This window comes from Nerophis ophidion, linkage group LG02, assembly GCF_033978795.1.
Source record: "Nerophis ophidion isolate RoL-2023_Sa linkage group LG02, RoL_Noph_v1.0, whole genome shotgun sequence".
Lineage (NCBI taxonomy): Eukaryota > Metazoa > Chordata > Actinopteri > Syngnathiformes > Syngnathidae > Nerophis > Nerophis ophidion.
Genome location: NC_084612.1, coordinates 7,286,345 through 7,311,978, shown reverse-complemented (window position 1 = coordinate 7,311,978; position 25,634 = coordinate 7,286,345). Strand labels below are relative to the sequence as shown.

General features: G+C 39.6%; 1 protein-coding gene across 4 annotated transcripts in view; it reads right to left on the bottom strand.

The window, feature by feature from the left end:
• Window positions 1-2,672: 2,672 nt before the first annotated feature.
• nod2 (nucleotide-binding oligomerization domain containing 2) overlaps window positions 2,673-25,634 on the bottom strand; it is a 36,150-nt gene continuing 13,188 nt past the window's right edge. For 2 of the 4 annotated variants that reach the window (XM_061876991.1, XM_061877000.1), the window contains 9 exons: window positions 19,411-19,525; window positions 15,350-17,102; window positions 15,183-15,266; window positions 13,714-13,797; window positions 13,557-13,640; window positions 11,411-11,494; window positions 3,105-3,188; window positions 2,936-3,019; window positions 2,673-2,870 (listed from right to left, as the gene is read on the bottom strand). In XM_061876991.1, the coding sequence (XP_061732975.1) occupies window positions 2,798-2,870; window positions 2,936-3,019; window positions 3,105-3,188; window positions 11,411-11,494; window positions 13,557-13,640; window positions 13,714-13,797; window positions 15,183-15,266; window positions 15,350-17,102; window positions 19,411-19,525 (2,445 nt within the window). In that variant the 3' untranslated portion in view covers window positions 2,673-2,797. Of the gene's footprint in view, window positions 2,871-2,935; window positions 3,020-3,104; window positions 3,227-11,410; window positions 11,495-13,556; window positions 13,641-13,713; window positions 13,798-15,131; window positions 15,267-15,349; window positions 17,103-19,410; window positions 19,526-25,634 lie in introns of those variants that run through there. The other 2 variants (XR_009802467.1, XR_009802468.1) reach the window with 2 other exon arrangements.

The following is a 25,634-nucleotide window of genomic DNA, read 5'->3' as shown; positions in this document are numbered from 1 at the left end:
ACTAAATTGGTCCTAGTGTGTGAATGTTGTCTATCTGGGTTGGCCCTGTGATGAAGTGGCGACTTGTCCAGGGTGTACTCCGCCTTCCGCCCAATTGTAGCTCGGATAGGCACCAGCGCCCCCCGCGACTCCAAAGGGAATAAGCGGTAGAAATGGATGGATGGATGTTTTAATCAGCACTGTGGACCAGGGGTTAGTGCATGTGCCTCACAACGCGAAGGTCCTGAGTAGTCCTGGGTTTAATCCCGAGTTCGGGATCTTTCTGTGTGGCGTTTGCATGTTCTCCCCGTGACCGTGTGGGTTCCCTCCGGGTACTCCGGCTTCCTCCCACCCCCAAAAACATGCACCTGGGGATAGGTTGATTGGCAACACTAAATTGGCCCTAGTGTGTGAATGTTGTCTGTCTATCTGGGTTGGCCCTGTGATGAGGTGGCGACTTGTCCAGGGTGTATGCCGCCTTCCGCCCGATTGTAGCTGAGATAGGCACCAGCGCCCCCCCGCCACCCCAAAGGGAATAAGCGGTAGGAAATGGATGGATGGATGGTGTTTTACATGCAAATATGTTTTAATCAGCACGGTGGAAGAGAGTTATTACATGGATTACCGTAATAACTCTGTGAACGACTCTCTCTGTCATGCGGGTTCCAGGGACCACCAAGGAAGGACATGGCTTCGAGCAGTGTTGACTTTCTTTATTTTCCACTAAGAAAAGTCTTTATCGGGTTTCTTTTCAGTCGCTCTGGCTTTCTTCCGAGTTGAATGCGCTTCGTCTCGTTCCGTCGTTGTTTCTCCACCTCTCTCCCCCGACGTTCACGGCTGCCGCCCTTTTAAACAGTGCGAGAGGATTCATTAATTGCATACAGGTGCGCGATCCACGCACTTGATCTCGATTGTGGCGTCGGTCGCCATCCCCGCCTCCTCGCCCACAATCTCTGTCGGATTGTGGGCTCCACCTCTCCACAAACTCGTATGACACTCAAAAGCGCAGATTTCGACCATTGAAATACTTTCTATATTTCAAGACTTAGGGTCATTTAAAAACAGCACTGCACATCATAATGGCGGCTACAGTGTTGATGTTAAAGGTCTAAAACAAATTATGCAGAACGTCCGGCGGGCCAGATAGTAAATCTTGGGCTGTATTTTGCCCAGATCCGTCTTAGAAGTTACTCGCTTTGGCTTTCGTTTTGTTCGAAGATGATAAACACAATAGTATCATCCTGTTTCTTTCTCTATACCCTCACACACTTACTGTACTAACCCCTCTGGTTTTATTGGTGTTAGGACGTACCGCAGGGGTCACCAACGCGGTGCCCGTGGGCACCAGGTCGCCCATAAGGACCAGATGAGTCGCCCGCTGGCCTGTTCAAAAATAGCTCAAATAGCAGCAATTACCAGTGAGCTGCCTCTATTTTTTAAATTTTATTTATTTACGAGCAAGCTGGTCTCGCTTTGCTCGACATTTTTAATTCTAAGAGAGACGAAACCCAAATAGAATTTGAAATTCCAAAAAAAATCATAAAGACTTGGTCTTCACTTGTTTGAATAAATTCATTTTTTTTTTTTTACTTTGCTTCTTATAACTTTCAGAAAGACAATTTTAGAGAAAAAATACAACCTTAAAAATTATTTTAGGATTTTTAACACATATACCTTTTTACCTTTAAATTCCTTCCTCTTCTTTCCTGACAATTTAAATCAATGTTAAAGTATTCATATATATATATATATATATATATATATAATATATATATATTATATATATATATATATATATATATATATATATATATATATATATATATATACTGTAAAGAATAATAAATATATTTTGATTTAATTCTTCATTTTAGCTTATGTTTTTTCGACGAAGAATATTTGTGAAATATTTCTTCAAACTTATTATGATTAAAGCTAAAAAAAATATTCTGGCAAATCTAGAAAATCTGTAGAATCAAATTTAAATCTTATTTCAAAGTTTATTGAAAACATGTCATCAAAATTCTAAAATTAATCTTAATCATGAAAAATTACTAATGATGGTCCATAAATTCTTTTTTCAAATTTTTCAAAAAGAGTCGAATTAGCTAGTTTTTCTCCTCAGTTTTTTCGGTTGAATTTTGAATTTTAAAGAATCGAAATTGAAGATAAACTGTTTCAAAATTTGATTTGATTTTTTTTCGTGTTTTCTCCTCTTTTAAACCGTTCAATTAGGTGTTTTTTTCATCATTTATTCTCTACAAAAAACCTTCCGTAAAAGGAAAAAAAATGTACGACGGAATGACAGACAGAACTACCCATTTTTTTATATATATATAGAGATTTATTTTTTAAAGGTAAATTGAGCAAACTGGCTATTTCTGGCAATTTATTTAAGCGTGTATCAAACTGGTAGCCCTTCGCATTAATCAGTACCCAAGAAGTAGCTCTTGGTTTCAAAAAGGTTGGTGTCCCCTGACGTACGAGGTGTGGAGAGTGAGTGGACAAGAATGTGCACGCACACCCAGTTAACTTTCGGTTTCGATCTCGGCAGCGACAAAGACAAAAGCATATGTGGAGAGCGACTATTTTCAGAGAAGGCTATATGGACTTTAGACAGCTCAGCGCTTTTTCCATCGCTGGTATTGCTTTCGCTTGCACTTCTTTGTGTAGAATAAATTATTAGTCTTCAATTTTAGTCACCTCTCTTTATTAAGACAGCCTTGTAAAAGAAGAACATGAGAGGAATCTTTCCTGCAAAAGGGAGGGTCCCGATAGAACCAATGACCAATTTCCAATAAATAAAAAGGTTTAGAAGTCAGAAGATCAGTCTTGGTTCCCGTTGTGTCATCTCTTCCACTTCCTCCACACTCAGATTGTTGTTTCTCAACCTGCAGTGGAACATCACACATGTATTATTCGCAAGCACACATAGAACACGTGTAATTGCACTCACCACACTGACTTGACATGCGTGTTGTGTTCCAGGGCTTCGAGCAAACACTCTACTCCGTGTCTGGTGATGCAGTTTTCTGTCAACCTTGTGCAGGGAAAACAATAGAAGGAAGACGGGGTGAAGCAACCTTTCGAGCGTTTGTGCAAGGAAGTGAGCGAGGCTCACTTACCAGAGCTCCTCCAGCGACGTGTCACTCTTGATCATTTTAGCCAGGGCACACGCCCCAGCACTCCCCACGCCATTGCCCACCAAGCTACAGTGCATACAACAGTCATATTCACCAAGAGCAGTCTTTTGATTGACATGTGGGGGGAAAAATGTCATAACTTTATCACAATTGAAGATTGGGACACCATTTTTGACCCACTTTGAAATGTCAAGTACCGGTACAAACACAACAAATTTAAAGGAAATCTGGTTGGAACTGTTGCCTGTTTTGTGCACATAAAACACATCAGAAATTCAATATTTGGCACATAAACACACATGATGAGGGAAAAAATATCATAATATCAAAATTTAAGATTTGGATACCATTTTTGGCCCGCATTGAAATTTCAAGAACTGGTGCAAACATGCAAAATTTTAAAGCGATCCGGTGGAACTGTCTTTTCTTTTGTGAGCACAAAATACATAAGAAATTCAATATAAAGCACAATCGATCCAACATTTAAAGGCGATCCGGTTGAAACTGATGCATTTTTTGTTCGCATAAAATACATCTAAAAATTCAATATTTTGCACACAATCGATGTGGGAAAAAATATCAATACTTCATCAAAAAATAAGATTAGGATAGCTTTTTTGGCCCGTGTTGAAATTTCAAGAACTGGTGCAAACACGCAAAATTTTAAGGCGATCCGGTTGGAACTGTCGCCTGTTTTGTGCACATAAAAAACATCGGAAATTCAATATTTTGCACATAAACACACATGATGTGGGAAAAAACATCATAATATCAAAATTTAAGATTTGGATACCATTTTTGGCCCGCATTGAAATTTCAAGAACTGGTGCAAACATGCAAAATTTTAAAGCGATCGGGTTGGAAGTGTCACCTTTTTTGTGAGCCAAAAATATAGCAGAAATTCAATATTTTGCACATTAAAGCACAATCGATGCAACATTTAAAGGCGATCCGGTTGAAACTGATGCATTTTTTGTTCGCATAAAATACATCAGAAATTCAATATTTTGCACACAATCAATGTGGGGAAAAAATATCAATACTTCATCAAAATTTAAGATTAGGATAGCATTTTTGGCCCGAGTTGAAATTTCAAGAACTGGTGCAAACACGCAAAATTTTAAGGCGATCGGGTTGGAACTGTCGCCTGTTTTGTGCACATAAAATACATCAGAAATTCAATATTTTGCACATAAACGCACAATCGATGTGGAAAAAAATATATCAAAATTTAAGATTGCGATACCATTTTTGGCCCGCGTTGAAATTTCAAGAACAGGTACAAACACGCAAAATATAAAGGGGATCCGGTTGCAACTGTCGCCTGTTTTGTGCGCATAAAATACATCAGAAATTCAATATTTTGCACATAAACGCACATTCAATGTGGAAAAAAATATATCAAAATTTAAGATTGGGGTTACCATTTTTGGCCCGTGTTGAAATTTGAAGAACTGGTGCAAACACGCAAAATTTAAAGGGGATCCGATTGGAACTGTCCCCTCTTTTGTGAGCAAAAATACATAAGAAATTCAATATTTTGCACATTAAAGTACAATCGATGCAGAAATTAAAGGCGATCCGGTTGAAACTGTTGCTTTCTTTGTGCGCATAAAATACATCAGAAATTCAATATTTTGCACACAATCGATGTGGGAAAAAATATCAATACTTCATCAAAAAATAAGATTAGGATAGCTTTTTTGGCCCGTGTTGAAATTTCAAGAACTGGTGCAAACACGCAACATTTTAAGGCGATCCGGTTGGAACTGTCGCCTGTTTTGTGCACATAAAATACATCAGAAATTCAATATTTTGCACATAAACACACATGATGTGGGAAAAAATATAATATCAAAATTTAAGATTTGGATACCATTTTTGGCCCGCATTGAAATTTCAAGAACTGGTGCAAACATGCAAAATTTAAAGGCGATCGGGTTGGAACTGTCGCCTGTTTTGTGCACATAAAACACATCAGAAATTCAATATTTTGCACATAAACACACATGATGAGGGAAAAAATATCATAATATCAAAATTTAAGATTTGGATACCATTTTTTGCCCGCATTGAAATTTCAAGAACTGGTACAAACACGCAAAATTTAAAGGCGATCGGGTTGGAAGTGTCACCTTTTTTGTGAGCCAAAAATATAGCAGAAATTCAATATTATGCACATTAAAGCACAATCGATGCAACATTTAAAGGCGATCCGGTTGAAACTGATGCATTTTTTTGTTCGCATAAAATACATCAGAAATTCAATATTTTGCACACAATCTATGTGGGAAAAAATATCAATACTTCATCAAAATTTAAGATTAGGATAGCATTTTTGGCCTGTGTTGAAATTTCAAGAACTGGTGCAAACACACCAAATTTTAAGGCGATCCGGTTGGAACTGTCGCCTGTTTTGTGCACATAAAAAACATCAGAAATTCAATATTTTGCACATAAACACACACATGATGTGGGAAAAAATATCATAATATCAAAATTTAAGATTTGGATACCATTTTTGGCCCGCATTGAAACTTCAAGAACTGGTGCAAACATGCAAAATTTTAAAGCGATCCGGTTAAAACTGTCGCCTGTTTTGTGCACATAAAATACATCAGAAATTCAATATTTTGCACATAAACACACATGATGTGGGAAAAAACATCATAATATCAAAATTTAAGATTTGGATACCGTTTTTGGCCCGCATTGAAATTTCAAGAACTGGTGCAAACATGCAAAATTTTAAAGCGATCCGGTTGGAACTGTCTTTTCTTTTGTGAGCAAAAAATACATAAGAAATTCAGTATGTTGCACATTAAAGCACAATCGATGCAACATTTAATGGCGATCCGGTTGAAACTGATGCATTTTTTGTTCGCATAAAATACATCAGAAATTCAATATTTTGCACATTAAAGCACAATCGATGCAACATTTAATGGCGATCCGGTTGAAACTGATGCATTTTTTGTTCGCATAAAATACATCAGAAATTCAATATTTTGCACACAATCGATGTGGGAAAAAATATCAATACTTCATCAAAATTTAAGATTAGGATAGCATTTTTGGCCCGAGTTGAAATTTCAAGAACTGGTGCAAACACGCAAAATTTTAAGGCGATCCGGTTGGAACTGTCGCCTGTTTTGTGCACATAAAAAAAAATCAGAAATTCAATATTTTGCACATAAACGCACAGTCGATGTGGAAAAAAATATATCAAAATTTAAGATTGAGATACCATTTTTGGCCCGCGTTGAAATTTCAAGTACTGGTACAAACACGCAAAATTTAAGGGCGTCCGGTTAGAACTGTTGCATGCTTTGTGTGCATAAAGTACGTCAGAAATTCAATATTTTGCACATTAACGCACAATCGATGTGGAAAAAAATTATCATAACCTTATCGAAATTGTAGATTAAGATACCATTTTTGGCCCGTGTTGAAATTTCAAGTACTGGTGCAAACACGCAAAATTTTAAAGCGATCCGGTTGGAACTGTCGCCTTTTTTGTGAGCAAAAAATATATCAGAAATTCAATATTTTGCACATTAACGCACAATTGATGTGGAAAAATGTCATAACTTTGTCAAAATTAAAGCTTGGGATACCATTTTTGGCCCACATTGAAATTTCAAGTACTGGAACAAACACGACAAAATTTAAAGGCGTTCCAATTGGAACTGTTCCCTTTTTTGTGAGCATAAAATACATCAGAAATTTAATATTTTGCACATAAACACACAATCAATGTGTAAAAAATTATAACTTTATTAAAATTGAAGATTGAGATACTATTTTTGGCCCCCATTGACATTTCAAGTACTGGTACAAACACGAAAAATTTAAAGGCGATCCGGTTGGAATTGTCGCCTGTTTTGTGCCCATAAAATATATCAGAAATTCAATATTCTGCACATAAACGTACACTAGATTTGGAAAAAAATATCATAACTTTATCAAAATTTAAGATTGAGATATAATTTTGGGCCTGCGTTGAAATTTCAAGAACTGGTACAAACACGCAAAATTTAAAGGCGTCCGGTTGGATCTGTTGCCTGTTTTGTGCGCATAAAATACATCAGAAATTCAATGTTTTGCACATAAACGCACAATGGATGTGGAAAAAATATCATAATATCAAAATTTAAGATTGGGATACCATTTTTGCCCCGCGTTGAAATTTCAAGAACTAGTACAAACACGCAAAATTTAAAGGCGATCCGGTTGGAACTGTCGCCTGTTTTGTGCGCATTAAAATACGTCAGAAATTCCATATTTTGCACATTAACGCACTATCGATGTGGACATTTTTTTCGTAACTTTATCAAAATTGAAGATTGGGATACCATTTTTGGCCCGCGTTGAAATTTCAAGAACTGGTGAAAACACGCAAAATTTTAAGGCGATCCGGTTATAACTGTCGCCTTTTTAGTGAGCAAAAATACATCAGAAATTCAATATTTTGCACATAACGCACAATCGATGTGGGAAAAAAATATCATAACTTTATCAAAATTGAAGATTGAGATACCATTTTTGGTCCGCGTTGACATTTCAAGACCTGGTACAAACACGGAAAATTTAAAGGCGATCTGGTTGGAACTGTCGCCTGTTTGGTGCGCATAAAATACATCATAAATTCAATATTTTGCACATAAACGCACAATCAATGTGGAAAAAAATATCATAATATCAAAATTTAAGATTGGGTTACCATTTTTGGCCCGCGTTGAAATTTCAAGAACTGGTACAAACACGCAAAATTTAAAGGGGATCCGGTTGGAACTGTCGCCTGTTTTGTGCGCATTAAAATACGTCAGAAATTCCATATTTTGCACATTAACGCACTATCGATGTGGACATTTTTTTCGTAACTTTATCAAAATTGAAGATTGCGATACCATTTTTGGCCCGCGTTGAAATTTCAAGAACTGGTGAAAACACGCAAAATTTTAAGGCGATCCGGTTATAACTGTCGCCTTTTTAGTGAGCAAAAATACATCAGAAATTCAATATTTTGCACATAACGCACAATCGATGTGGGAAAAAAATATCATACTCTATCAAAATTGAAGATTGAGATACCATTTTTGGTCCGCGTTGACATTTCAAGACCTGGTACAAACACGGAAAATTTAAAGGCGATCTGGTTGGAACTGTCGCCTGTTTGGTGCGCATAAAATACATCATAAATTCAATATTTTGCACATAAACGCACAATCAATGTGGAAAAAAATATCATAATATCAAAATTTAAGATTGGGTTACCATTTTTGGCCCGCGTTGAAATTTCAAGAACTGGTACAAACACGCAAAATTTAAAGGGGATCCGGTTAGAACTGTCCCCTCTTTTGTGAGCAAAATTACATAAGAAATTCCATATTTTACACATTAAAGCACAATCGATGCAGAATTTAATGGCGATCCGGTTTAAAGTGTTGCCTTTGTGCGCATAAAATACATCAGAAATTCAATATTTTGCACGCAATCGATGTGGGAAAAAATATCATTACTTTATCAAAATTTACATTTGTATGATTAAGATAGCATTTATGGCCCGTGTTGAAATGTCAAGAACTGGTACAAACACGCAAAATTTTAAGGGGATCCGGTTGGAACTGCCCCCTTTTTTGTGCGCATAAAATACATCAGAAATTCAATATTTTGCACATGAACGCACAATTGATGTGGAAAAATTATAAAAACTTTATATCAAAATCTAAGATTGGGATTCCATTTTTGTACTGGTACAAACACTCAAAATTTAAAGACGATTCGGTTGGAACTGTTGCCTGTGTTGTGTGCATCAACCTTGATCAAAAAACCAATATTTTGCACATTAACGCACAATCGATGTGGACATTTTTTTTTTATAACTTTATCAAAATAAATATCAAAATAAAAAATTGGTACACCATTTTTGACTCGTGTTGAAATTTCAAGTACTGGTACAAACACACAAAATTTAAAGGCGTCCGGTTAGAACTGTTGCATGTTTTGCGTGCATGCAATACATCAGAAATTCAATATTTTGCACATTAACGCACAATCAAAGTGGAAAAAATGATCCTAAGTTTTAAAATTGAAGATTAAGATACCATTTTTGGCCCGCGTTGACGTTTGAAGTACTGGTGCAAACACACAAAATTTTAAGGCGATCCTGTTGGAACTGTCAACTTTTTTTGTGAGCAAAAAATATATCAGAAATTCAATATTTTGCACATTAACGCACAATCGATGTGGACTTTTTTTTTTTATAACTTTATCAAAATAAATGTCAAAATAAAAATTTGGGACACATTTTTTGGCCCACGTTGAAATTTCAGGTACTGGTACAAACACGAAAAATGTAAATGCAATCTGGTTGGAACTGTTGCCTGTTTTGTGTGCATAAAATACATCAGAAATTCAATATTTTGCACATGAACACACAATCGATGTGGAAAAAAAATATCATAACTTTATCAAAATTAAATATTGAGATACATTTTTGGCCTGCGTTGAAATTTCAATGATTGGTACAAACACGCAAGATTTAAAGGGGATCCGGGTGGAAGTGTCACCTTTTTTGTGAGCAAAAAATACATCAGAAATACAATATTATGCACATTAAAGCACAATCGATGCAAAATTTAAATGCGATCCGGTTGAAACTGATGCATTTTTTGTTCGCATAAAATACATCAGAAATTCAATATTTTGCACTCAATCGATGTGGAAAGAAATACCAATACTTAATCAAAATTTAAGATTAGGATAGCATTTTTGGCCCATGTTGAAATTTCAAGAACTGGTGCAAACACGCAAAATTTTAAGGCGATCCGGTTGGAACTGTCGCCTGTTTTGTGCACATAAAATACATCAGAAATTCAATATTTTGCACATAAACGCACAATCGATGTGGAAAAAAATATATCAAAATTTAAGATTGAGATACCATTTTTGGCCCATGTTGAAATTTCAAGTACTGGTGCAAACATGCAAAATTTTAAAGCGATCCGGTTGGAACCGTCTTTTCTTTTGTGAGCAAAAAATACATAAGAAATTCAATATTTTACACATTAAAGCACAATCGATGCAACATTTAAAGGCGATCCGGTTGAAACTGATGCATTTTTTGTTCGCATAAAATACATCAGAAATTCAATATTTTGCACACAATCGATGTGGGAAAAAATATCAATACTTCATCAAAATTTAAGATTAGGATAGCATTTTTGGCCCGAGTTGAAATTTCAAGAACTGGTGCAAACACGCAAAATTTAAAGGCGTCCGGTTTGAACTGTTGCATGTTTTGTGTGCATTAAATACATCAGAAATACAATATTTTGCACATAAACGCACAATGGATGTGGAAAAAAATATCATAATATCAAAATTTAAGATTGGGATACCATTTTTGGCCCGCGTTGAAATTTCAAGAAATGGTACAAACACGCAAAATTTAAAAGGGGATCCAATTGGAACTGTCGCCTGTTTTCTACGCATTAAAATGCGTCAGAAATTCCATATTTTGCACATTAACGCACAGTCGATGTGGACATATTTATCATAACTTTATCAAAATTGAATATTGGGATACCATTTTTGGCAAGAATTGGTACAAACACGCAAAATTTAAAGGCGATCCGGGTGAAACTGTTGCCTTTTTTGTAAGCATAAAATACATAAGAAATTCAATACTGTGCACTTTAACGAAACAATCAGTGTGGAAAAAAATATAACTTTATCATAATTGAGAATTGGGATACCATTTTTGGCCCACATTGACCTTTCAAAAACAGGAACATGTCAACTCCGATAAAATGAATGTACTTCCGCAATTTTCCAATTTGTTTCAGTATATATATCGCTTTTTCTCCCTCAGCCCTTCTTCCTAACCTTAGATAGTCAGGTTTTAGACATCATTTGGAATAAAAAGACATAAGCAATTTTTGCAAAGACCTAAATCGTTTGATCCTCTGTTATGGAGAAGGATCAATGAAAACCTTTAATTAATAAACCGCACATTGTTCTAAAGACAGCAGGTGCATAGTCTAGCAAAGCAAAAGACTGTTGGGGTCTCTAATTAGCAGTAACATAATGCCAGCTATAGGTTTAGGAAAACGTTTCTTGTTTATTTTCCATCAAGCACAGCACCTGTTCTACTTGTTTTAAATGAACTTGTCGGTGACAGTTTGGTCATGACTGCTATTACGACATAGGTTCTGTTGGTTCTGAGCTGTGCAATATGTTCGAACCCATTGACCAAAGTTTGTATCAATCGCAGGAAATACTACCTCAGCCATGTTAGAGTTTTGCTGCCTTCCAGGGCGCCGGCAATGGCTTCTGCACCTGCATCGCCAACTTTATTGCCCCAAAGACTGGACAAAAATTAACATGTAAAACATTTCTGTTGTGCACAAATACAAAACCGGTGAAGTTGTCACGTTGTATAAATCGTAAATAAAAAGCAGAATACAATGATTTGCAAATCCTTTTCAACCCATATTCAATTGAATACACTGCAAAGACAAAATACTTAACGTTCGAACTAAAAAAAATTATTTTTTGCAAATATTACCTCATTTGGAATTTGTTGACAAAACTCTACTATGCAAAGCAAAAGCCATTTATCAACAACACCCAGAAACGCCGTCGGCTTCGCTGGGCCCGAGCTCATCAAAAATGGACTGATGCAAAGTGGAAAAGTGTTCTGTGGTCTGACGAGTCCATATTTCAAATTGTTTTTGGAAACTGTGGACGTCGTGTCCTCCGGAACAAAGACGAAAAGAACCATCCGGATTGTTATCGGCACAAAGTTCAAAAGTCAGCATCCGTGTTGGTATGGGGGTGTATTAGTGCCCAAGGCATGGGTAACGTACACATCTGTGAAGGCACCATTAATGCTGAAAGGTACATACAGGTTTTGGAGCAACATATGTTGTCATCCAAGCAACGTTATCATGGACGCCCCTGCTTATTTCAGCAAAACAATGCCAAGCCACGTGTTACAACAGCGTGGCTTCGTAGTAAAAGAGTGCGGGTACTTTCCTGGCCCGCCTGCAGTCCAGACCTGTCTCCCATCGAAAATGTGTGGCTCATTATGAACCGTAAAATACGACAACAAGACCCCAGACTGTTGAACAACTTAAGCTGTACATCAAGCAAGAATGGGAAAGAATTCTACTTTCAACGCTTCAACAATTAGTTTCCTCAGTTCCCAAACGTTTATTGAGTGTTGTTAAAAGAAAATGTGATCTAACACAGTGGTGAACATGCCCTTTCCCAACTACTTTGGCATGTGTTGCAGCCATGAAATTCTAAGTTAATTATTATTTGCAAAAAAAAAAAAAGTTTATGAGTTTGAACATCAAATATGTTGTATTTGTAGTGCATTCAACTGAATATGGGTTGAAAATGATTTGCAAATCATTGTATTTCGTTTACATTTACATCTAATACAATTTTCCAACTCATGTGGAAACGGGGTTTGTATATTCAATTGAATAAACTCCAAAGACAAAATACTTAACGTTCGAACTGAAAAATGTTATTTTTTGCAAACATTACCTCATTTGGAATTTGTTGACAAAACTATAGTATGCAAAGCAAAAGCCTTTTATCAACAACACCCAGAAACGCCGTCAGCTTCGCTGGGCCCGAGCTCATCTAAGATGGACTGATGCAAAGTGGAAAAGTGTTCTCTGGTCTGACGAGTCCATATTTCAAATTGTTTTTGGAAACTGTGGACGTCGTGTCCTCCGGAACAAAGAGGAAAAGAAACATCCGGATTGTTATAGGCGCAAAGTTCAAAAGGCCGCATCTGTGTTGGTATGGGGGTGTATTAGTGCCCAAGGCATGGGTAACTTACACATATGTGAAGGCACCATTACTGCTGAAAGGTACATGATTTGGAGCCACCTATGTTTCCACCCAAGCAAAGTTATCATGGACGCCCCTGCTTATTTCAGCAAGACAATACAACAGCCTGCAAAGAGTGCAGGTACTAGACCGGCCTGCCTGTAGTCCAGACCTGTCTCCCAAAATACCACAACAGAGACCCCGGACTGTTGAAAAACTTAAGCTGTACATCAAGCAAGAATAAGAAATAATTCCACCTGAAAAGCTTCAAAAAATTGGTCTCCTCGGTTCTCAAATGTTTACTGAGTGTTGTTAAAAGGAAAGGCCATGTAACACAGTGGTAAAAATGCCCCTGTGCCAACTTTTTGGCACTGTGTTGCTGCCATTAAATTCTAAGTTAATGATTATTTGCAAAAACAAATTAAGCGTCTCAGTTTGAACATTAAGTATCTTGTCTTTGCAGTCTATTCAATTGAATATAAGTTAAAAAGGATTTGCAAATCATTGTATCCTGTTTTTATTAACAAATTACACAACGTGCCAACTTCACCGGTTCTGGGTTTTGCAAAACATCCTTCTTACCCTAAAAATCTCAGCGAATGGTTGAATTCCAGCCCCTTCGCCAGCTGTTTCGCTCCCTCTGATGTGATGTTGTTGTTGCCAAGCCTGACACACAGAGGTGGATTTCAAAATGACATGGTTGCCGTTACTGACACAAACCGGAAACAATGACGCTGACCTCAAAGAGAGGAAATTTTGCTTGGTCCTCAAAAGGTGAGAAAAGTGTTCCGTACAGGCGTCAGTTAGCTTGTTGTTGAAGAGCCTGAAGAGAAACACAGCGATGACTGGAACAATGTAACGAATAAGAAATGTCATTTGGTAAATCACAATACAGTGGAACCTCAACAATTCAATTTGGAAGCGGACCAGTTTTCAGGTAAGTGGCTTATTTTTAGTTTCCTGTGGACGGGACTCTCGCTGCTGTGTTGGAGCCACTATGGATTGAACTTTCACAGTATCATGTTAGACCCGCTCGACACCCATTGCTTTCGGTCCCCTAGAGGGGGGGTTTGCCCACATTTGAGATCCTCTCCAAGGTTTCTCATAGTCATCATTGTCACTGGCGTCCCACTGGGTGTGAATTCTCCTTGCCCACTGGGTGTGAGTTTTCCTTGCCCTTATGTGGGTTCTTCCGAGGATGTCGTAGTCGTCATGATTTGTGCAGTCCTTTGTGACATTTGTGATTTAGGGCTATATAAATAGACATTGATTGATTGGTTGATTGATTGATATTTACAGTGGGGCAAAACCGTATTTAGTCAGCCACCGATTGTGCAAGTTCTCCAACTTAAAATGATGACAGAGGTCTGTAATTTTCATCATAGGTACACTTCAACTGTGAGAGACAGAATGTGAAAAAAATTCCAGGAATTCACATTGTAGGAATTTTAAAGAATTTATTTGTAAATTATGGTGGAAAATAAGTATTTGGTCAACCATTCAAAGCTCTCACTGAAGGATGGAAGTTTTGTCTGAAAATCTCATGATACATGGCCCCATTCATTCTTTCCTTAACACGGATCAATCGTCCTGTCCCCTTAGCAGAAAAACAGCCCCAAAGCATGATGTTTCCACCCCCATGCTTCACAGTAGGTGTGGTGTTCTTGGGATGCAACTCAGTATTCTTCTTCCTCCAAACACGACAAGTTGAGTTTATACCAAAATTGACACATGGATGATACAGTAGAGGATTGGGAGGATGTCATGTGGTCAGATGAAACCAAAATAGAACTTCTAGGTATAAACTCAACTCGTCGTGTTTGGAGGAAGAAGAATACTGAGTTGCATACAATGGAATTTGGAAAAAAAAAGTGTAATAGTAAAAATGAGCATCTCACTACAAATGAAGTACACGTTTGTGTACTTATGGAGTACATCATATCAAAAGATAATTTTTAGTTTTTATTCTAATTAATATGCTGCGATGAAGTAGCGACTTGTCCAGGGTGTACCCCGCCTTCCGCCCGATTGTAGCTGAGATAGGCGCCAGCGCCCCCCGCGACCCCAAAAGGGAATAAGCGGTAGAAAATGGATGGATGGATAGGGTCTAATATGCCCAAATAGCAAAGAGAAATAAAAAAAAGCATGTAAACAAACCTTAAGAGGTTAAGGTTCCACTGCAGTGTGTATCATATTGTCAAGGCTTACGCAATCTTCTGAAAGCTGTCACACTGGAGTCCCTTTGCAATCAGTTTGCGAATCCCCTCATCCGTGATGTTATTATTTCGGAGGCTTTTAAAGAGTAGAAACAATATAAATGAACTGTAAGTTACCATTTGATAAGATATCGGACATTGGAGGCGCTGGATACTTACTAAAGAGAATTACAAATGTGCAGACAGGGAAGGAGCTGCTCCACACCCACGTCGCCTACAGAGTTGTTGTCCAACTGGATGCCCACAGAATTCCTTAGATGTTGGAGCACGTAGGCCAAAGCTGTGCACTCCACGGGTCCGATGTTGCAGTAGGTCAACTTTAGGTGGTCCACATCCAGCTTGCTCAAAACCTCTTTGGCCATCTTGCTGTCCTGCATCTCATAGATGCATTTAATGAGCCAGACGAAACCCGGCATGGCATGCATGCTCTTCTTCTCACCTTCCACTGGCGGTGGGATGGACTTGAAGTGCCTCTGCATGCCTTTGGAGAGGCATCTCTCCAAGTGTCGCACTTTTTTGTCCATCATTGGAGCCTGGGTGCAGAAGGACCACAGGTGTCGGTGCCTCTGGGAGAGGAGGCCGGACACAAAGGTGGCCGCGATTTGAAGATTCGGCGTCTCACCCGGAGTCTGTTGTTGGTCTGTGGCCAAGCAGGACGTGAAGCAGGTGCTGCTGAAGCCCGTCTCTCTTAGGTCGTGAAGCTCAAAGAGTTTAGTGATGGTGGAGCGGTCAGCATTGTTGGATAAAACAATGTACAACGCGGCAAAAAAACACTGCACCGTCAAGTGAAGGAACTCATATCGATGACTGGAATCGTTGGACATATCTTTGCTTTGGATGAGGAAGCCGGTGCAGATGTCCTTTTCCGTGACACGGCAGGAGTCCAGATCTGTGTTGGAGAAAACGTAACAAGATGCTTCAACACCCTGGAGGGCAAGCTGGCCGAGATGCAACACGGTGGCGAGATGCTCCTGAAACCAACCCGACCCCTTTGAAGTCTTAAGGGAGCTTTGATGCTGGAGGAAGTGCTGCAAGATCATCAAGTAGACGTCTGTTATTGTTTGTGGCGTTCCGTCGCCGCAGCCCAGCAGCTCCTTGTGGCACTGGGAGACAATCCAGCAGAGGACCGGACTGTGGCAAAGTCCCAGCAAAAATGTGTTTGCTTGAATAGAAGCCAGAACCTTAGCAGCCACTGCTGGGTCGTGGTGTTGTTTCTTGACAAAACAGTCAATACCGTTCGGGGAGAAGCCTTTGAGGAAAACTTCCTTGCGAAGATATTTCTTCAGTATTGGACCTACAGCTTCTGAGCGACTCGTTACCACCTTTCGTACCCCCTTCATGAGGGAACCCTGAAGCAGGTTGAACAACAGGACGTGAACGGGCGCAGGTTGGGTGGGGCAGCACAGCCTGTGCTCGTCCGAAAAGCTCTGCTTTAGCTCATCCAGACCGTCAAACGTGAAGATGACCACATTTGGGTGGTCCAAGATGAAGCGGAAGATGTCCTCTTGGTTTCGGTCAGGCCAGCAGCAGTGCCGAAAGAGTAGGTCTTGAACGGATAGCTCCTTGAGTTCGGAATTCAGCTTCCGGCAGCTGAAAGGGAACAACAGGAGGAACTCGGACAGGGCGGTGCCCCGAGCCCAGAGCAGGTGCAGTCTCTGGAGTAAAGTACTCTTCCCGCTGCCCGCATCCCCTGATACTAGAACCGTGTCCGCCTCCTCGTTTATGATGCCCGCCGTACTAACAATGTCCCCCAGGCCCAAATTTCCTTGAACGTCGAGGTCCGCAGCAAGCTCCAGCTGGCCTTCGGTGTAGATGTCATCCAGCGGCATGTGGCTGGTGCCGCCATAGGTGCTGAGGAAGCTGGACTGGGCCAACACGGAACTGCAGAGCTTCTTCTGGTATTTGAGGAACTCTGCGAGGGACCAAAAACAATCAAGTCTTAGACAGTTATCGGTTTAATAGAACATGCCTTTTGATCGACATCAGAATTAGTGATTTGGCAATCTGTTTATTATTAAAGGTCTAAAATTTGGATGCCCTTATCATTCACATTTCCTCGACAAATATAAAGTATATTTCTGAAGTAAGGTGTTTATTTGATAGGCCTACATCAGGGGTCACCAACCTTTTGGAAACCAAGAGCAACTTCTTGGGTACTGATTAATGCGAAGGGCTACCAGTTTGATACACACTTAAATAAATTGCCAGAAATAGCCAATTTGCTCAATTTACCTTTAACTCTATGTTATTATTAATAATTAATGATATTTATCTTTGTGGAAACACTGATCATCTTAATGATTTCTCACAATATTTATATATGGAAACAGATAAATATCAATATGCAACACTTTATTTTTATATTTTCTCCAAGTGCACATTTTTCAGATTTTCTAGATTTGCCAGAATAATTTTTGGGAATTTTAATCATAATAAGTTTGAAGAAATATTTCACAAATATTCTTCGTCGAAAAAACAGGAGCTAAAATGAAGGATTAAATTAAAATGTATTTATTATTCTTGACAATAAAAAAAAAAAAATTACTTGAACATTGATTTAAATTGTCAGGAAAGAAAAGGAAGGAATTTAAAAGGTAAAAAGGTATATGTTATTAAAAATCCTAAAATCATTTTTAAGGTTGTTTTTTTCTCTAAAATTGTCTTTCTGAGAGTTATAAGAAGCAAAGTAAAAAAATAAATGAATTTATTTAAACATGTGAAGACCAAGTCTTTAAAAAATGTTCTTGGATTTTCAAATTCTATTTGAGTTTTGTTTCTCTTAGAATTAAAAATGTCGAGCAAAACGAGACTTGCTAGTAAATTAATACAATATAAAAAATAGAGGCAGCTCACTGGTAAGTGCTGCTATTTGAGCTACCGTATTTCCTTGAATTGCCGCCAAGGCGCTAATTAATTTAAAACCTCTTCTCACCCCTGCGCTTACCAAAGGCATGCGGTAAAAGTAAGCATGCGCTAATTATTTTAAAACATCTTCTCACTTCGGCACTTACCAAAGGCGTGCAGTAAAAATTTGAGAGTGATGTAAGCTTGGACCTTAAATCCTACTGAATAGCTCCTAATCTTCTTCCCTTTATGCGATTTCAAATTACCGGTATTGAAATCATCCTCCTCCATTTTGAAAATGATGACAGGGGAAGTGTCACTCGTGACGTCACGAGTTTGACCAGGTGGTAATACTAAGCATGCTCTAATTATTTTGGGAAGCGAGTTTGCCCCGGCAGTAATCCAAGGCAGGCGCATGCTATATGCCCTGCGGCAATTCAAGGACATACGGTATTTTTAGATTCCTAGAGCCCAAAAAAAGTCTGCGGGCTATAGAGCGTTTTCCGTTCGGGCTCCAGTACTCTGGAATGCCCTCCTGGTAACAGTTCGAGATGCTACCTCAGTAGAAGCATTTAAGTCTCACCTTAAAACTCATCTGTATACTCTAGCCTTTAAATAGACCTCCTTTTTAGACCAGTTGATCTGCCGCTTCTTTTCTTTCTCCTATGTCCCCCCCTCCCTTGTGGAGGGGGTCCGGTCCGATGACCATGGATGAAGTACTGGCTGTCCAGAGTCGAGACCCAGGATGGACCGCTCGTCGGGACCCAGGATGGACCGCTCGCCTGTATCGGTTGGGGACATCTCTACGCTGCTGATCCGCTTGAGATGGTTTCCTGTGGACGGGACTCTCGCTGCTGTCTTGGATCCGCTTGAACTGAATTCTCGCGGCTGTGTTGGAGCCACTATGGATTGAACTTTCACAGTATCATGTTAGACCCGCTCGACATCCATTGCTTTCGGTCCCCTAGAGTGGGCGGGGTTGCCCACATCTGAGGTCCTCTCCAAGGTTTCTCATAGTCAGCATTGTCACTGGCGTCCCACTGGATGTGAATTCTCCCTGCCCACTGGGTGTGTTTTCCTTGCCCTTTTGTGGGTTCTTCCGAGGATGTTGTAGTCGTAATGATTTGTGCAGTCCTTTGAGACATTTGTGATTTGGGGCTATATAAATAAACATTGATTGATTGATTGATTGATTGAACAGGCCAGCGGGCGACTCATCTGGTCCTTACGGGCGACCTGGTGCCCGCGGGCACCGCGTTGGTGACCCCTGGCCTACACTGAGCCTTGTCTCAATTATTATTCTTCAATAATAACATGAAGTCACTGTACTAATTAATTGATGGGCAATAATACTGTATAAGAATACAATACTGTACCTTTGGGTGGGGTGAGGCTACAGGCGCCAGATTGCTGCTTTTGGTCAATGAACTGAAGCACCACGTTGGCCGCCAACTCACCTTTGGAGCTGACGAAATCGAGTAAACGTCTCGCCTGGGTCAGATGTCATAACAGTCCATTAGTACAGTATCATACTTTAGCACAAGAAACAAAGAAAACATCAATGTATTGTGTGTCAAGTACATGAGTTGAACTTTACACATGTCACTCCATGGATGAGAAAATACAGCAAGTACCTAAGTTCCATCCATCCATTTTCTACAGCTTGTCCCTTTGGGGGTCGCTGGTGCCTATCTCAGCTACAATTGGACAAGTCACCACCTCCTGGCAGGGCCAACACAGATAGACAGACAACACTCACATTCACATTCACACACTAGGGACCATTTAGTGTTGCCAATCAACCTATCCCCAGGTGCATGTCTTTGGAAGTGGGAGGAAGCCGGAGTACCCGGAGGGAACCCACGCAGTCACGGGGAGAACATGCAAACTCCATACAGAAAGATTCCGAGCCCGGGATTGAACCCAGGACTACTCAGAACCTGAGTTCTGAACCACCCTGCTGCCCAGTACCTAAGTTATATGGCCTAGTTCCATTCTTCAGTTACTAATAAATTGTGTGAATTCAGTCAAAACATTCACCCAATGTATTCGCTTTACTTGGCTTTATTCCAATTCAAAACAAATTATTTGTGTTTCTGATTTTACTTATGTGCCGTATTTTCCAGATCATAGAGCGCACTGTTAGGTTTATTTTCATACAAAAGGCGCACATTAAAGGGGTCATACTATTATTCTTTTTTTCTGAATGTAAAACACTTCCTTGCGGTCTACATAAAATGTAATGGTGGTTCTTTGGTCAAAATGTTGTATAGATTATGTTTTACAGATCATTTTCAAGCCGCTTTCTGACGGTCGCTTCAGGATGCGCCGTTTTGTGGGCGGTCTTATTTACGTGGCTCACCTTCGACAGCGTCTTTTCTCCGTCATCTTTGTTGTAGCGGTGTAGCGTGCAAGGACAGGAGTGGTAGAAATGTCAAAAGATGGAATTAACTGTTTTAATCAATCAGTCAATCAATGTTTACTTATATAGCCCTAAGTCACTAGTGGATCCATTATGGATTGAACTTTCACAGTATCATGTTAGACCCGCTCGACATCCATTGCTTTCCTCCTCTCCAAGGTTCTCATAGTCATCATTGTCACCGACGTCCCACTGGGTGTGAGTTTTCCTTCCCCTTATGTGGGCCTACCGAGGATGTCGTAGTGGTTTCTGCAGCCCTTTGAGACACTAGTGATTTAGGGCTATATAAGTAAACATTGATTGATTGATAGTGTCTCAAAGGGCTGCACAAACCTCAACACAAACCACTACGACATCCTCGGTAGGCCCACATAAGGGCAAGGAAAACTCACACCCAGTGGGACGTCGGTGACAATGATGACTATGAGAACCTTGGAGAGGACGAAAGCAATGGATGTTGAGCGGGTCTAACATGATACTGTGAAAGTTCAATCCATAGTGGATCCAACACAGCCACGAGAGTCCAGTCCAAAGCGGATCCAGCACAGCAGCGAGAGTCCCGTCCACAGCGGAGCCAGCAGGAAACCATCCCAAGCGGAGGCGGATCAGCAGCGCAGAGATGTCCCAAGCCCATACACAGGCAAGCGGTCCATCCCGGGTCCCGACAATGACATTCCGACTTTACTTAAATCAATAACGGAGCAGCATTTTCTCATCCGTGGCTCTCTAGTGCAACAACGCCAGAAATGTGTTCCTGTGAAAACCGTCCGACCGTAACTCTCTAATAACCAAAGTTCCTTGGGTGAATAATGTAAACTCACAACACCGGTATGTTTTAGCGCCTACATGGCGAGTTTACTGACAGATATAAGTAAGAACATTACACTACTTTATATCAGAAATGGCAACTGCGAAGGATGAATGTCCCATAACAAGAAGAAGCTTATCGACTATGGCGTTGGCACGGACTACAAAGGTGGACTCGTGCAAATTTGCAGGACTTATGCAGATCCCAAATACACATCAACAGGGACCAGAAGGTAAGAAAAGTTGCCTTTGCATAATATTGCGAAACAAAACGCCAGATAATATATCTTACCTTATACACACACCATAATAATACTCGTAAGTTGAAGCACAGTACAATCCATTAAGCGGTAGGGCTTCATAGCTTACCAAAGTCGTACTAAAACATTTTGATGGATTTTTGAGCGCCGTGTGTAATGTTCTGGATTTTCAACGGAACATATAAAATGTTGGTGTTGTTTACTTGAGTCATATTGCAGGCTAAAGGCATCTCTTATGTGTGACTGCCATCTACTGGTCACACTTATCATTACACCATGTACCAAATAAAATAGCTTTGAAAACGGTAAGCGCAACCAAAATTATTTTGTACATTAGGCGCACCGGGTTGTCGAGTTTTGAAAAAAAAGGAAAGGATTTTAAGTGCGCCTTATAGTCCGAAAAATACAATAATTAAATTCCTACTTTTAGTTGTATTTTTTGCACAAGCTACACATTTTTTTCCAACACCGTCATTCACACACAGGAAAGAAACAAAAGTGACATGACTAAAAAGTAAGCGAAACTAAACAGCGTAAATGACAACATTATGGTTTGAATGAAGTGTCAATCACTCATATGGAGAGGTGGCAGAATTTAAATAAGCCCTGATTCTTCCTGTTCTCTTTCAGGGAAGTGTGACTTCTTAAGTATGCCTGAAACAAACCATTCCATTCAAGTGCAATTTGACGTAACGTCACCAGAGCGTTCAGACGCATCGATGAATGGACAAATCCCAAAACCAGTGAAGTTGGCGCGTTGTGTAAATAGTAAACAAAAACAGAACACAATGATTTGCAAATCCTTTTCAAATTACATTCACTTCATTAGACTGCAAATACAAGATATTTAGCGTTCAAACTGAGAAACTTCATTTATTTTTTGCAAATAATTTTTAAAATAAAATTTAATGGCAGCAACCCGCTGCAAAAATGTTGGCAATGGGGCGTTTTTACCACTGTGTTACATGGCCTTTCCTTTTAACAACACTCAGTAAACGTTTGGGAACTGAGGAGACCAATTTTTGAAACTTTTTGGGTGGAATTCTTTCCCATTCTTGCTTGATGTACAGCTTAAGTTGATCAACAGTCCGAGGTCTCTGTTGTGGTATTTTAGGCTTCATATTGCACCACACATCTTCAATGGGAGACATGTCTGGACTGCACTCTTTTACTATGAAGCCACGATGTTGTAACACATGGTTTGGCATTGTCTTGCTGAAATAAGCAGGGGCGGCCATGATAACGTTGCTTAGATGGCAACATAAGTCCTTCCAAAACCTGTATGTACCTTTCAGCATTAATGGTGGCTTCACAGATGTGTAAGTTACCCATGCCTTGGGCACTAATACACCCCCATACAATCACAGATGCTGACTTTCGAACTTTGCGCCTAAAATAGTCCGGATGGCTCTTTTCCTATTTGTTCCGGAGGGCACGATGTCAACAGTTTCTAAAAATAATTTGAAATGTGGACTTGTCAGACCACATAACACTTTTTTCACTTTGCATCAGTCCATCTTCGATGAGCTCGGGCCCAGCATAGCCGGCTGCGTTTCTGGGTGTTATTGATGAATGGCTTTCGCTTTGCATAGAAGAGTTTTAAGTTGCACTTACAGATGTAGCGACCAACTGTAGTTACTGACAGTGGTTTTGTGAAATGTTCCTGAGCCCATGTGGTGATATCCTTTACACACTGATGTCGCTTTTTTATGCTGTACCGCCTGAGGGATCGAAGGTCCGTAATATCATTGCTTACATGCAGTGATTTCTCCAGATTTTTCTGAACCTTTTGATGATATTATGGACCTTAAATGGTGAAATCCCTAAATTCCTTGCAATAGCTCGTTGAGAAATGTTGTTCTAAAACTGTTCGACAATTTGCTCGCGCATTTGTGACCTTCGCCCTATCCTTGTTTGTCAATGACTGAGCGCTTCATGGAAGCTGCTTTTATACCCAATCATGGCACCCACCTGTTCCCAATTAGCCTGCACACCTGTGGGATGTCCCAAAATAAGTGTTTGATGAGCGTTGCTCAACTTTTGCCACTTGTGCCCGCTTTTTTGAAACATGTCGCAGGCATCAATATCCAAATGAGCAAATATTGGCAAAAAATAACAAAAGTTTGCCAACTTCACTGGTTTTGGGGTTTGTATAACAAACGGACTAATGACTTTACCTGCCTATGTTACTACAAGAGTATACGGATGTCTTTTAATTTCTCCGTATGCTGAAAAACGTCTTGTAAATCCGTAAATCCTCCTGCGAGCAAACATTTGCTTTAGTGGACATTTGCTTTTCATAACGGTTATTTATTATTCATAAATGTGTACCTCTGACCAAAAACAACCATTTGTTGCAGTGGACACTTGTCCTCCGGAGGTTCCACGTGTACTTTAGGGCGTGATCTAAACATAAGTATTAAAACCAGTGATGTGCAGTAACAAGCTACAGTGGGGCAAAAAAGTATTTAGTCAGCCACCGATTGTGCAAGTTCTCCCACTTAAAATGGTTTTACGAGCAGAGGAGCATGTTCGGCAGCGCACATTCACGGAGTACTTAGAATCAGACAATGTGTGTAGACAGAAAAGGGAGAATATACACATTTTGGCTTAAAAAATGACAATAAAATTGGGGCTACAGTGGGGCAAAAAAGTATTTAGTCAGCCACCGATTGTGCAAGTTCTCCCACTTAAAATGGTTTTACGAGCAGAGGAGCATGTTCGGCAGCGCACATTCATGGAGTACTTAGAAACAGACAGTGTTTGTAGACAGAAAAGGGAGAATATACACATTTTGGCTTAAAAAATGACAATAAAAGTGGGGCTACAGTGGGGCAAAAAAGTATTTAGTCAGCCACCGATTGTGCAAATTCTCCCACTTAAAGTGATGACAGAGGTCTGTAATTTTCATCATAGGTGCACTTCAACTTTGAGGGACAGAATGTGGAAAAAAAATCCAGGAATTCACATCGTAAGAATTTTAAAGAATTTATTTGTAAATTATGGTGGAAAATAAGTATTAGGTCTCACTGATGGCAGAAGGTTTTGGCTCAAAATCTCACGATACATGGCCCCATTCATTCTTTCCTTAACACGGATCAATCGTCCTTTCCTCTTAGCAGAAAAACAGCCCCAAAGCATGATGTTTCCACCCCCATGCTTCACAGTAGGTATGGTGTTCTTGGGATGCAACTCAGTATTCTTCTTCCTCCAAACACGACAAATTGAGTTTATACCAAAAAGTTATATTTTGGTTTAATCTGACCACATGACATTCTCCCAATCCTCTGTTGTATCATCCATGTATCCATTTTAACGAAATTTCCCAGTAGCTTAGGGGTAGCTTAGCCACTTTTTGACAGACAGAGTAGCGATTCCAGTAGCTTACTATTTTCAGACCCATGTACACGTTTAAACTTGAGAGTACACGCAGAGCTGATCTCTTAAGTGAGCAAAATTAGGACCGCAATCCATTTAACATGTCTGTCTTCATGTACCTGCGATGAGGTGGTGACTTGTCCAGGGTGTAGCTGAGATTGGCACCAGCACCCCCCGCTACCCCAAAGGGAATAAGCGGTAGAAAATAGATGGATGGATGGATGTCTTCATGTAAATGCAGAATAAATGCTGATCATCAGGAGGCCCACAATGTACTGGGAGGAGAACATGTGAGCATAAATATTTAGCACATGCTGTGTGATTTATCCAGGCTGAAACTGTTCTGCGGCCACTGTTTTGCGTTTTAGTTAGTGGATCTGAAGAGGACGTGTAAACTGGCAGTTATAGCCGTGATCGTGCTGCAGCTCCAGCTTACGCCTGCTTGTCAACACATATGGACTGTCAAAAATAAAAATATTGGATATATCGCCAATTCAGCAATATCCTTTTCTATTTTTTTATTTTTTGGGGCGGATAGATGACTTAAGGGGCTGATTAGAACATATTGAATTAATGCATTTTGGTCAGAGTGAGTGGTAACGCGGCGTTACATTTACCTAGGTAACTCTTTGGATAAATTGTACTTGTCAGAGTAGTTTTATTGTAACATTACTTTTTACTTGAGTATTTTTGTGAACAAGAAACACCACTCTTACGTCGTAACGTTGAGTTT